The sequence below is a fragment of the Cynocephalus volans genome, chromosome 4 (assembly GCF_027409185.1).
Source record: "Cynocephalus volans isolate mCynVol1 chromosome 4, mCynVol1.pri, whole genome shotgun sequence".
In the NCBI taxonomy this organism is placed as follows: domain Eukaryota; kingdom Metazoa; phylum Chordata; class Mammalia; order Dermoptera; family Cynocephalidae; genus Cynocephalus; species Cynocephalus volans.
The window spans coordinates 15178071-15191063 of NC_084463.1; the positions used below are offsets into that span (position 1 = coordinate 15178071).

The window sequence follows — 12993 nt, forward strand, 5'->3', positions numbered from 1 at the left end:
CTCCACAGAGGTGCTCCCGAGTCTTCCAGAGTGAGCAATCCAAGAGAGCAAGAAGGGAAGTGCACTGCCTTTTATGACCTAGCCTCAGAAGCGATGTATCATCACTTCAGCTATATTCTATTGGTCACATAGACCAACCCTGATACACACAGGAAGGGGACCACACAAGGACATGAATGTGAGGAGGCAGGACTCATTCGGGGCTGTCTTGGAGGCTGGCAATCACAACACCTCAGACTCAACAGATCCACAACTGAGCTTTCTTTTCCCCACCACTCCCTGCAAGCCACAATGCTCCAAGCGATAAATCTGGAAATCATTCTTGATTCTCCCTTCCTTAACCTTATTCTGCCATCAGTCCCTGATTCCAGCCAGTCTTTCCTTAATATCACTGCACTCTCTCTGCTTCTTTCTATTCCCATGCTTACTGCCTGGCACATCCTTTTTCACCTGGATCATTCTGCTTCTCACCTAGTCTTCCTGCCTTACGTCTTACCTGCTGCCAATCCATTCTCCACACTGTTACCATAATGATCTTTACACAAGTAAAACTCCTTAAAGGCTTTCTGTTTTCTTCAAGGTAAAAACCAGGCTCCTTAGCATAGGCTACAGAGCCACTGATCACCCAACCAGTGGCTGTAGCTCTCACCGTGTCCATCTCTGAATAATTCTTTCTAACCAAAATGTATCATTTGCAGTTCCCAGAGGTGTCAGGATAATTCACATCTCTGAGCCTTTTTGTATGCTGTGCCTTCTTTTTGGAATATCCCCTTCCACTTATTTCAGCCAGGCTAACTCTGGTTCATTCTTCAAAACTCAGCAAGTTGAAAGCAGGAATTGTGTCTTGTCATCTATGTATCTCAGCACCTAGCATGGTACCCACCTAGAGTTGTTCAACAGGGCTGGTCAGTTAGCTCAGTTGGTTAGAGCACAGGCTTGTAAACACCAAGGTCAAGGGTTCCAATCCCATACCGGCCAGCTGCAAGAACAAAACAAACAAACAAAAAAGTTGTTCAACAAATGTTGAATGAATGAATGAACAGGCAGTTCCTGTGTGCCTGGTACCCTGGAGGCATGCTTGGCATACAAGGAACAGCTGGTTCATATTTCAGTCACTTCCACCTTGGACTAACTTTCCCTGCCCAAACACCTCCCTGGACATCAACGACACAGCTGGAAAAACAAATCCTGAATTATATCCCACCTTGTTTTCTATCTGCTCTGTGACCTTGGGAAAGTCATTTATTGCCTCTGAGCCCCTAGTCTTCATCTGCAATAAGGATTAATAAAAAGGAGAGGATAAGATAAATTATTTAAATTAGTATTTATTGAACCAGTTACTGTGCTAGGCACTCTTAAATAAGTTAGCTTGAGTGCTAGTCACAATATCTCAGTGAGACAGATTTTATACCTTTCCTACAGAAGAGGAAACTGCAGCTCAGAGAAGTTAGGTAGGTAACTTTGTCAAGGTCACAAAGCTGGAAGAAGATTTGGAGTAAGTAGTTGTACCATAGGCTACATTAGAAAAAAAATGGAGCATCCAGATCTCTCTCTCTCTCTCTCTCTCTCTCTCTCCTTTTTTTTTTTTTTTTTTTTTTGGTCTTGGTGTTACAACACCACGCTTTAACCAACTGAGCAACTGAGCTAACCAGCCAGCCGCCAGGTCTCCTCCAACCAGGAATGACTGGAATTTTCTAATTCTCACAGCCTTTTCAAGCTTTGGATCTTAAGGATAGAGGCTCCACCATTTGGTGAGCATTGCATCTTACCTTCAGAGCCAAGCCCCCAGGTTTCCTCCGTCTGCTCCTACAGATTAAGACAACGATCTCCAGCATCTTTTCTGTTCCTCTACTTTAAAGCATTCTTAGACCTGTCATATCTTGCTAGATCTTCTAAGGAAGGAATGAGTCTTCCCATTTTTCAGGTGAAAAAAATTGAGGTTCAAAGTGACCTGCCTAAAGTCATATGACAACACTCATCAATAGGAGGACAATAGTTGTTACCAGAGGTTGACATGCCTGTGGAGCCAAGTGGACCTGTTTTTCTAATTGACTGGGAGGCAGAAGAGTGGCATTGTGGGAAGAGAACCATAGGCATGTCAGACAGACCTGGGTTCTGATCCCAGCTCTTCCAGTTGCAGAACTGCCATAGTTCAAGAAAGAAAAAAAAAGTACCATAGTCCAGAAAGAGGAGATCTGTTTTAGGAGCTAATCTTCTAGGCTGGGCAGAATGGAGCTATTATGAACTCCTTGAGGGCAGAAACTTATCTAATCTTTATATCCCTGATGCCTAGTACAGTTCCAAGAACATACCTGCTACTCAATAAATGTCTGTTGACTTGTGTAGGAGATTTGGAAGGAAGGAAGCAAGGGAGGGAACTTGAGTTTAGAATCCAAGGGGAAGAGAGCGTACAAAGAGTGAATCCAGGAGAAAGACTCCAGGCCCTGGTTCCCTTACTCCAAGCCATTGGGATATCCTCCAGAGGAACAGGGTGCTGTGGCTTTAAATGACTTCAGCATTGTCAATGAATCTGCTCTGCTAAAAGAGTTATCCTCTTGCTCCTGTGCCTGGCCTCCCCCTCCTCTCAGCTCCCCAAACCCTTCTCAGCCGCTGTGATGGGATAATTAGATGCGAGAGCTCAGCACAGATGATGCTCCAGTTGCTTAGCAACTAATGGTTTCCATGGAGACCGCAAAGCACAGCCTCCAGAGCAGCCAGTGAGCAGCTCGGCAGGGCAGGGAGAAGATGCAACTCTCTGCTCCTCCAGAAACCTGGGGAGGGTTGGGATAGGGAAGGTGGAGAGGGGGGAGACTAGAGGGTGAAGGGAGGGCTTAAAGGCACAGGGCCCTCATATCCCTTTAAAATCTGGCCAGAGATCTGCCCTCCCCTACTCAACTCTGTCCCACTCATAATTTCAGATGGTGGCTTAAGAGTTGACCCAATGCAATCCACCCTGCAATAAACTCAATCACTTCTCCTTTCTGCTTCCTGGTTGTGACTGAAATAGGGAGACAGACATCCCAAGCCTGACTGTAAACATTCTGCTGTGTGGGTGATGAGATTTGAGGAATACCAGGAAGATCCCCTCACCCTGGCATTCCACCATTTAGTCTATTCCCTCTTTGCCAAGTTCTCCTTAATGTGCAAAAAATCCTCTTTCAGTTTGTAGAACAATGGTAGGATCTGATCTAAAAGGGAGCAAAAGTCAAGGTGCAAAAAAACCAGAATTCACTTCTTTACCCAAAGCAGCCTGTTCTGGCAGACTGGGAAAAAACACCTGCCTGATCTCCATCAGAGAGGATCCAGTGTGTGGGGTGGGTGGTACCAACGCAGAGCATGTGGCAACTCCAAGTGTGGGCCTCTTGGACCAGCATCAGCAGCATTACCTGGAAGCTCAGTAGAAATGTGGAATTTCAGGCTTCACCTCAGACCTACTGAATCAGAAACTACAGCTTATCAAGTTCCCTGGTGATTTACATGCACACTAAATTTGGAGCAGCACAGGTCTAAGACCCTCCTACTCTCTGCTTGGGCCCATGAGTTCCAACCTCACTGTCATCTGCCACTCACTTCACAGGCTTTGAGCCTTCGGTGGGTAAGGATACAACCCCACCAACTCTTCACTTTCCTACCAGGACTCTGGCCCTTCCCTGGGTCTGGGAAGATAGAATGGTTCACGGAGCAAAGAGACACAGTCTCTGCAGAGCTCTCAGGCCTCTGTAGACTTCTACGACCACTCCCCACAAAGTATTCCACTTTCCACAAGTGACTCTACCTGCTCCAGTCTCAGTTTCCCCATCTACAAAAGGGAGCCAATAACATCTACTGCCCAGGCTGGTCGTAGGGTTCAGTGCCAGGGCATGTAGAGCCCCTGCCCAGTGCCCAGCACAGTTGCTCACTCCCCTCTCCCCCTCCCACTGCTCAGAACTTCTCCTTCACTACTCTAGCTGAGCTTAGGGGTGGGGGACACAGTCATAGACGTTGTGCCTCTTCTTCATGTTCTCTTACCAAGTCTCTTTCTCTTTGTTCTCAGTCAGTTCAACAAATGGTTGCTGCCTAAGACTGACAGTGCCCAGCTCCCCTACCCCTGCTGGAATGGGTCAGTGTCTACCTCGTCTACCTCTCTGGTCCCTCCCTGGGCTCCCTTGTCCCTGCTCTTCAGAGGAATCTGAAGCCCTGTGTAGTGCCTGGCACCAACACTCGCTGCCTCTCACAGAGCAGCAGTACCTGGGCCTCAGTCAACACCAGGAATCAGAACCGTGGCTCTACTGCCCCCACCCCTACTTATGGTCTGTTTCTCTCCCATTCTCACCCTGTCAGGAACCCCCTGGGGTTACTCTCCCCTTCCTACATACCAGGGCAACTTCAGAACTGGCTGCCCTCCTGGAAAGACCCTGCCACCTGGGGGAGCGGTCCCCTATGGGCCAGGCTCCAGACACACATGCACACAGGAACACTGTGCCTTACACGTGGGATTCCCAGAAGAAGGGGTGGTTTCCACCCCCCTTCGTTACCCTGCCTCCCTGCAGCTGGCTAAGCCACCAGGATCCAGCCAGAGCATATATATACACACACACACACACACACACACACACACACACACACACACACACACACACACACACACACACACACACACACACATCTCCCCCCCACCCCCACCCGCCTTGGGCTGAGGACCAGCTCCCCATCCTGAAAAACCTGTCTGGGGGCCCCCACCAGAGGCTATAGGGCCCAAGGGGCAGGTTGGACTGGATTCCCCTCCAGTCCCTCCCACTCCCAAGACAAAATCAGCCACCCCAGGGCAGAGCCTCACTTGCCTCAGAAAGCCACAGCCTGCCATCACCAGTCCTGCTTTCAGCCCAGCATGACATCCCCTCTACCCATCCGGACCTGGCCCTTGATCCTGATTCTGCTGGCTGTCCTGGCCCCAGGGGCTGCAGGTCTCTGCCATCTCTTGTGGGGGTGGGGATGGGCTTGGGGGCCTGGACAGGGGGCACTGTGCCCTTCAGAGCCATCAAGGAGGAACTGATCTGGCCAATTGGGGGTGGGGCCTGGTGATGGCAGTGGCCAGGCAGCAGACACTGGACCCATGTCACACTCTTGGTCCTCTTCCAGACCCAGAAGGCAGAGAGGAATGGGAAAAGGTCCAAGGCCGTGGGTAGGGATGTGGTTGGGCCCTGCCCAACTCCTGCAGAGCAGCTTGGTGGGCTCCAGCTTCAGCAGCCCAAGCCTGCCACCTGGTGGTCAGACCAGCACAGGCCGGGCTGTTCTGCTACCACCGCACAGTGGAACAGGAGATGGACTCTGTATGCTTAGAAATGGCCTGGGGTAGGGGGTGGGGGTGGGGAGACAGGGATGGATCTGATGGCCGGGAGGGGGTTGATCCCCATCTGAGCTCCCTCCTGGCCTCCCAGCAGACTTCAACATCTCAAGTGTCTCTGGTCTGCTGTCCCCAACGCTAACGGAGAGCTTGCTAGTTGCCTTGCCCCCCTGTCACCTCACAGGAGGGAATGCCACACTGACGGTCCGGAGAGCCAATGACAGCAAAGGTCTGCTACCCTCTCCCAAGGCATCCCCCCTGTCCCCAGAGACCTCTTCACAGAACCCCCCCAGCATCCCTCCCCCTAATCATGCCTTTCTGTCAACCCTTCCCCTGGGGTATCCACACCCTAAAAGCTGCCCCTTCTGCTGTGGGCCTCCAGAAACCTGACCCTGGCTTCCACTCCCAATTTTCTACCCAGTGGTAAAGTCCAGCTTTGTGGTGCCTCCATGCCGCGGGCGCAGGGAGCTGGTGAGTGTGGTGGATAGTGGGGCTGGCTTCACAGTCACTCGGCTCAGTGCATACCAGGTGACAAACCTTGTGCCAGGAACCAAATACTAGTAGGTACCCAGTCCAGGCCTGGGACGCCTGTAGGGTGGGGGTGCAGGGGGAGAAGCTGGCCATCGTGGGGGAGGGAGCAAGGGCACGGCTAACAGGTATAAAAAACAGGCCTCTCTGGGAGGAGTGCACATGTGGGAGGCACGGCTGTGAAGGTGGGGAGGCCCAGGCTGTGCCCCTCTTCCCCCAAGCCCCAGATACTCATGGAGGGTTCTCTTCTCTCTCTCCCCTAACTCCCCCCACAAAGCATTTCCTACCTAGTGAAGAAGGGGTCAACTACTGAGTCCAGTAGAGAGATGGCGATGTCCACGCTTCCACGTAAGTAATGCTCCCACCTCCCCTTCACATCTCAGAGTCCACAAAAGCTTCCCTGATCCCTCTCACCTCATCCCCCAGTCTGGGTTAGCTGCGCCTCCCTTCATCCCCTCAGCCCTGTGCGGATGAGCCCTGTTGACTCATCTGCCACAGGACTAATCTCAAGGTTCCTCGCGGGTAAGGACTGTGTCCTTTAACTTCTGTATCCTCGGTGGCTGACATGGGAGATGCTTCGTAAACACTTATTTGACGGATGTTTGGATCCATCGGTTGGTTGGTTGGATGACTAAGTGGATGAACAGATGGCTGGTCGGATGTCTGGATGAGGGGCTAGGCGGTGGGCCCAGGCAGGCTTGGGACCCCTCCTGCCCACAAAGTTCTCTCCTCTGGCTCTTCTTACAGGAAGGAATGTGGAGTCCATTGGGCTGGGAATGGCCCGGACAGGGGGCATGGTAGTCATCACAGTGCTGCTCTCCATCGCCATGTTCCTGCTGATTCTGGGCTTCATCATCACCCTGGCACTGGGTACCCGCAAGTGAGGAGGCTGCTCTGAGCAGCGGGCTCCTCCAGGAACTCCAGGGCACCATCCGTTCCCCCTTCCTGCCTCCTCCCTGGTCTGTCACCAGCTTTTGGCTCTTCAGTGCCTTCACTTGCGTCTCCCTGCTCCCCTCCCGTACCTCCCCGTTCCTCTCCTTGCCCCCCAATGCCTCCCCTTCCAGCACTCCCTGTCATTCCCCTCACCCCACTCCTGTCAGAGTTGACTTTCTTCCCATTTCACCACTTTGACCTCCCCCCACAAAACAATTCCCCTCCCTCCATAAGTCCCCACAATAAAGGTTGACACTGTGGGTGCCGTGTGTGTTTTCCTTTAGTGGGCTTCACTGTGGTACAAACCTAAAGAATCAATGTCCAGGCTGCAGGTGCTTCTGGTCCCCTCCCTGCCCCGTGGCCCCACAGTTGCTTTTCCCATGAGTCAGGCAGGCGGGGGGGCCAGATGAGATAGAGCCCAGGAGTCAGAGTTCTCAGACCCACACCTGGAATGTGGGTTTTGCACCCTCCACAGCATGCAGCATGCCACCCAGCCAGGGGCCTGGGGGTAGGGGCAGAATCCGGGGCTGGTGCACCATGTGGGGCCAGGAGGTCTGAGGGCCTGGGGGCAGGGGCTGGTAGAGCAAGGGAAAGTGCTGGGGAAAGAATAGAGGCTCCTTTGGGGAGAAAACAAAGACAGGGCCACCAGGGTGAGACACGACAGGGCAGTGGAGGGGGAGGAGTGGAAAACAGGAGGTGAGAGCAGAAATGGAAGAACCCGGGCTGGAGGGGACAAGAGAGGTGCAGTGTGGTAAGTGAGGGAAGAGGGCAGGAGTGGTCATCCTCATTACTTTTGTCCTCTCCAATATGCATTCCTTGTAGGGACCAGTGATCTTAGCATTACTCCTAGGGTAAAGGCCAAAATCTTTAAGGTGACCTTCAGGGCCAGGCCTTATCTGTCCGCAAACTGTCCCTCAGCTCTTACCATGTTCCCTCGAATGTCCCATGTTCTTTCTTGCCTCAGGGCTTTTGCACAGACTATTATTCTCCCTCTCCACACCAATTCCCGTAGGTAGCTCACTGTCCTTCTCCAGGGAAGCCTCCTCTGACCTCCATTCCCCTCTTTCCTGTCTTTCAGAGCATTACCATGGCTCATAATTACGTGTCCATGTGATTATTCCATTTTCTCCTCTACCAAACTTAAGTTCCCTGAGAGCAGCTGCTTTAATCCACAGTGCCTGGGACATAGTCAGTACTCAATAAATACCTGTTGAATAAGCGAACGAACAAATGCTTGAATGAATGAAGAAGCCCTTGAAGAGGAATACCAATGAGGGAAAGTGCCAAAACTTCTGTGAAAATAATCAGAAGTGAGTCACAGAGTGAGGAGTTAGAAGATGCTGGAACAATGATCATGATGACTCCTTTCTAGAGTAATCCAAGAGCCAGGGAAAGGGAGACAATGGAAGGGGAGGACGACAATCTTTTTCATTCCACAAACACTGACCAAACATTTATTATATGCCAGGCGCTCCTGAAGGAGGTCGGAGTCAACTGCGAAAAGACATTGTTCCTCCCTCATGGAATTAACATGGAACTTAGCGGAAGAGACAGAGCCCCACCTCAAATGTGAACAATGAAATACAAAATGTGATAAGTGCCGGGTAATGGGAGTAGCAGTGGACACGTTCGGTTGGGTGGGCCTAACCAAACTGAGGCCGGAAGTTAGGAGAGAGGGTCAGGGAGGACATGCCCTGCAGAGAGAAGGGCTTGGCTATGCTTCCCCCACTAACCGCACCAGCCCAGGGAGGTTTGGGCACCCAGCTTTGTGGTGCTGTAGGGGGAGCATTGGATTGGGAGCCAAACAGTGCTGCCCATTAGAATTTAAAAAATCCTGATGACCACCAGGTCACACCTCATACCAGAATCAGAATGATAAGATCTGAGAGCCACAGTAAAGAAAAAAAGAAAAAAGAAAGGAAAGAATAGTGGGAGCCAGGCATTGGTAGTTTTTTTGGCACCTGGCCGGTATGCTGATCTGAACCCTTGACCTTGGTGTTATAATACTGAGCTCTAATCAACTGAGCTAACTGGTCAACCAACCAGCTATTTTTTAAAGACCCCCAGGAGATTCTGTGCAAAGCAATTTTAGGAATTACTAATACTAACCTTTTTTTTTTTTGGCAGCTGGCCAGTACAGAGATCCAAACCCTTGACCTTGGTGTTACAAGGCTGTGCTCTAACTGACTGAGCTAACCTGCCAGCCCCCATAAACGTTTTTCTATTGTGGTAAAATATATGTAACATAAAACATACCATTTTAGGGCCGGCTCCTGGTTCACTTGGGAGGATGTGGTGTTGATAACTCCAAGTCAAGGGTTAAGATCCCCTTACAGGTCATCTTTAAAAAAATAAATAAATAAATACCATTTTAACCATTTTTAAGTGTACATTTCAGTGGATTAAGTACATTCACACTGTTATGCAATCATCACCACTATCCACTCCCAGAATTCTTTTTTTTTTTTTTTTTTTGACTGGTAAGGGGATCGCAACCCTCAGCACGGTGTGGTCTGCACCACGCTCAGCCAGTGAGCGCACCGGCCATCCCTATACAGGATCCGAACCTGCGGCCTTGGCGCTCCCAGTGCCACACTCTCCCGAGTGAGCCACGGGGCCAGCTCCACTCTCAGAATTTTTCATCACCCCAAACAGAAACTCTGTGCCCATTAAATAATAAATCTCTATTCCCTCCTCCCCAAGCCACTGGCAACCATTCTACTTTCTGTCTCTATGAATTTGGCTATTCTAGGTACCTCATATAAGTGGAATCACACATTTGTCCTTTTGTGTCTGGCTTACTTCACTAAGCATAATGTCTTCAAGGTTCCGCCACGTTGTAGCATGTATCATAATTTCATTCCTTTTTAAGGCTGTATGTATTTGCCACATTTTGTTTATCTATTCACCCATTAATGAACTCTTGGGTTGTTTCTTTCCACCCTTTGGCTGTTGGCTATTATGAGTAACGTTGCTATGAACATGGGATACAAATATCTGTTGAAGTCTCTGCTTTCATTTGTTTTGAGTGTATACCCAGAAGTGGAATTGCTGGATTATATGGTAATTCTATGGTTTTTTTTGGAAGTGGCTGGTATGGAGATCCAAACCCATGACCTTTGAGTTATGAGGCTGTGCTCTAACCAACTGAGCTAACTGGCCAACCTTTGTTTAATTTTTTTTAGGAACCACCATACTGTTTTCCACAGTAATTGCATCATTTTACATTCCCAGTGGTAATGTACAAGGGTCCCAATTTCTCCACATCCTACCAACATTTTGTATGTTTGTGTAATAGCCGTCCCAGTGAGTATGGCATGGTATCTCACTGTGGTTTTTGATATGCATTTCTCTAATGATTAGAGATGTTGAGCATCTTTTCATGTTCTTATAGGCCATTTATATATCTTCTTTGGAAAAAGGTCTATACAAGTCTTTAGCCAAATTTTGTTTTGTTTTTTGGCAGCTGGGCAATATGGGGATCCAAACCCTGGACCCTGATGTTATAAGCTAATTTTTTTTTTTTTTTTAACAATGACCGGTAAGGGGATCTCAACCCTTGGCTTGGTGTTGTCAGCACCACGCTCAGCCAGTGAGCCAACCGGCCATCCCTATATAGGATCTGAACCCATGCCTTGGTGTTATCAGCATCGCACTCTCCCAAGTGAGCCACTGGCCAGCCCATAAGCTAATTTTTTAATTGGGTTGTTTCTTTTTTTGTTGTTGAGTTGTAGGAGTTTTTTATATATTCTGGATACTAATCCCTTATCAGATATATGATTTGCATGATATAAATATTTTTAAATCATCCACTTATTTGAAAAGGGCTATAAAAGGATGGATGTATTACAATAACTTTTTTTTAACAAAACAAAAACAAAACAAGAGGAAAAAGACTGGAAGAATAAACATCAATATATAATCAGGGCTGAACAACAAGCTCAGTTGGTTAGAGGACAGCATTATAAAACCAGCGTCAAGGGATTCAGATCTCCATAAGGCTAGCTGCCTAAATAAATAAATAAAGAGCATCTTTTGAAAAAGTAGGCAGTTATTGGGGCTGACCTGTTAGCTCAATTGGTTAGCGGGCAGCCTGATAACCCCAAGATTACGGCCTCAGCTCCCTGTACCAGCCAGCCGCCAAAAAAAAGTATGGCGGATGGGGAGAGATTGAACAAGAGGCATAAAGAATAATTATGATTTGTAACAATACATATGCTAGTAATATTGATTTGATCAACATATCTCAATGTTGAACCCCAAAAATATGTATAATCAATTTTGATTCAATAAAAAACAATAAAATAAATAAATAAATAAATAAATAAATAAATAAAAAAAGAAAAGTAGTCAATTATTATCTCTGTGTGATACAAAGAATAATTTTTGTATTTTTTTGGTTTTTCTCTTTGTGCTTTCTGTATTTCCAAGTTTTTTGTGTCAAACACAATTATTTTTTATAATTAGGGAAATTATCACTGAAATTTTTATTTTATTTTATTTTATTTATTTTATTTATTTTTTTACTGGAACTAATGCATGAGTTTTAATAAGAAGGGAGAATACAAGAACAATACATTTCTTTAAATTATATTTCTATATACTAGAAACAGGCAAGTGAATATTGAAATTTTAAAAATACCATTAGAGAACATGAAATACCTATAGATAAATTTAACAACATATACAAGATCTATACAATGAAAACAACAAAAAATTGCTGGGAGAAACAAAAGAAAACCTAAATAAATGGAAAGATATACTGTGATCATGAACTAGAAGACCTGATATGGTTAAGATGTTAATTCTCCCCATCACTCTATAGGCTTAATGCAATCAAACCAGAATCCCCAGGAAATTATCACTGAAATTTTTTAAAAAAAATTTTGGGGGGTGGCTGGCCAGTATGTGGGTTCGAACCTTTGACCTTGGTGTTATAACAAATCATTGAAATTATTATTGGTATTGGTATTAAAGGTAGAGTCCTAGCAAACTTTATAAATGGAAGCTGTTGATTTCACTTTGAGTAAAACATCTTGGGTGCGTGTGTGTGGCTGGCTGGTATGGGGATCTGAACCTTGACCTTGATATTGTAACATCACACTCTGACCAACTGAGCTAACCGGCCAGCCCCCTAAAACAACATTTATTGAGGATCTCCAATGTACCAGGTACTACTCTCAAAGTTTCTGGTCTAGTAGACAAGCAATAGGCAACACAGTACGGGGTAGGTGGGCTCTGAGAAGGGAACCCGGGATGCCACACAAAGGAACTAGAGGGGACTGCCTCACCCACTGCCCAAATCTGGAACAATTTGAGAATTAAAACAAACAATGATATAACGCCAATGTGAAGGGTTTGCGTCCCTGTATCAGCCAGGTGCCAAGAAATAAAATAAAAATAAAACAAACAGTGATAGTCATGAATTATAATCCACTCTATAAATAAGAATCCATTGAGTTTATACCGATAACAAACAAATATGGGAGAAGGAAAAGGTGTTCCTTACAATTTATTTAGAACACCAACTAAATAAATGAAGAAGGAATCAAAGATTTAGGAAAATCATTTTACAACCATCACAGTAATGACTGATTCAGGCAAGAATCATAAATCGACGCTAGTGGGTCCAACTTTGATGAGGAACAGGATTTTAAATAATTTCAAACTAACTACCCACAAATTGCTTACTAATTACAAAAGGGAAAAAAAGTAACTTGACAGTGGAGAAACCTGGTGGATATCACTAAACCAAGTGATTGACGTTAACATCACTAATAATGAGACAAACTGACATCACCTGCCTCTTGATGTAGTACAGTAAGAAAGAAACATCACTTCCGTGGCATTTTTGCCAAAAATGCATACTCTAACTCTAATTATGAGGAGTTACCAGCCATACCCAAACTGAGGGCCATTGTACAAAATAAACGGCCTTTGCTCTTCAAAATTTCAGTGTTATGAAAGATTAGGAAGGTGGAGAAACTGCTCCTGATTAAAGAAGGCTAAAGAAATATGGATACTAAATGCACTGCATGATCATGGAGGGGATCCTAGAAAAAAAAATATTATGTAAAGGACAATTGGTAAAACTTGAATGAGGTCTGTATACTACATCTAGTACCAAAGCAATGTTAAATTTTCTGATTTCAATAATTTTCTGATTTCTGATTTTCTGGTTATGTAAGCCAATGTCCTTGTTTTTGGAA

At 46.7% G+C, this 12993-nt stretch overlaps 1 protein-coding gene across 1 annotated transcript; it reads left to right on the forward strand.

Moving 5' to 3' along the window:
• Positions 1-4867: 4867 nt before the first annotated feature.
• On the forward strand, positions 4868-6735 carry UPK2 (uroplakin 2). Its single transcript, XM_063096007.1, has 5 exons — positions 4868-4943; positions 5421-5552; positions 5745-5883; positions 6129-6199; positions 6599-6735. Exons 1-5 carry the CDS (start codon positions 4868-4870, stop codon positions 6733-6735), a joined length of 555 nt encoding a protein of 184 aa, XP_062952077.1.
• The last annotated feature ends 6258 nt before the right edge of the window (positions 6736-12993 follow it).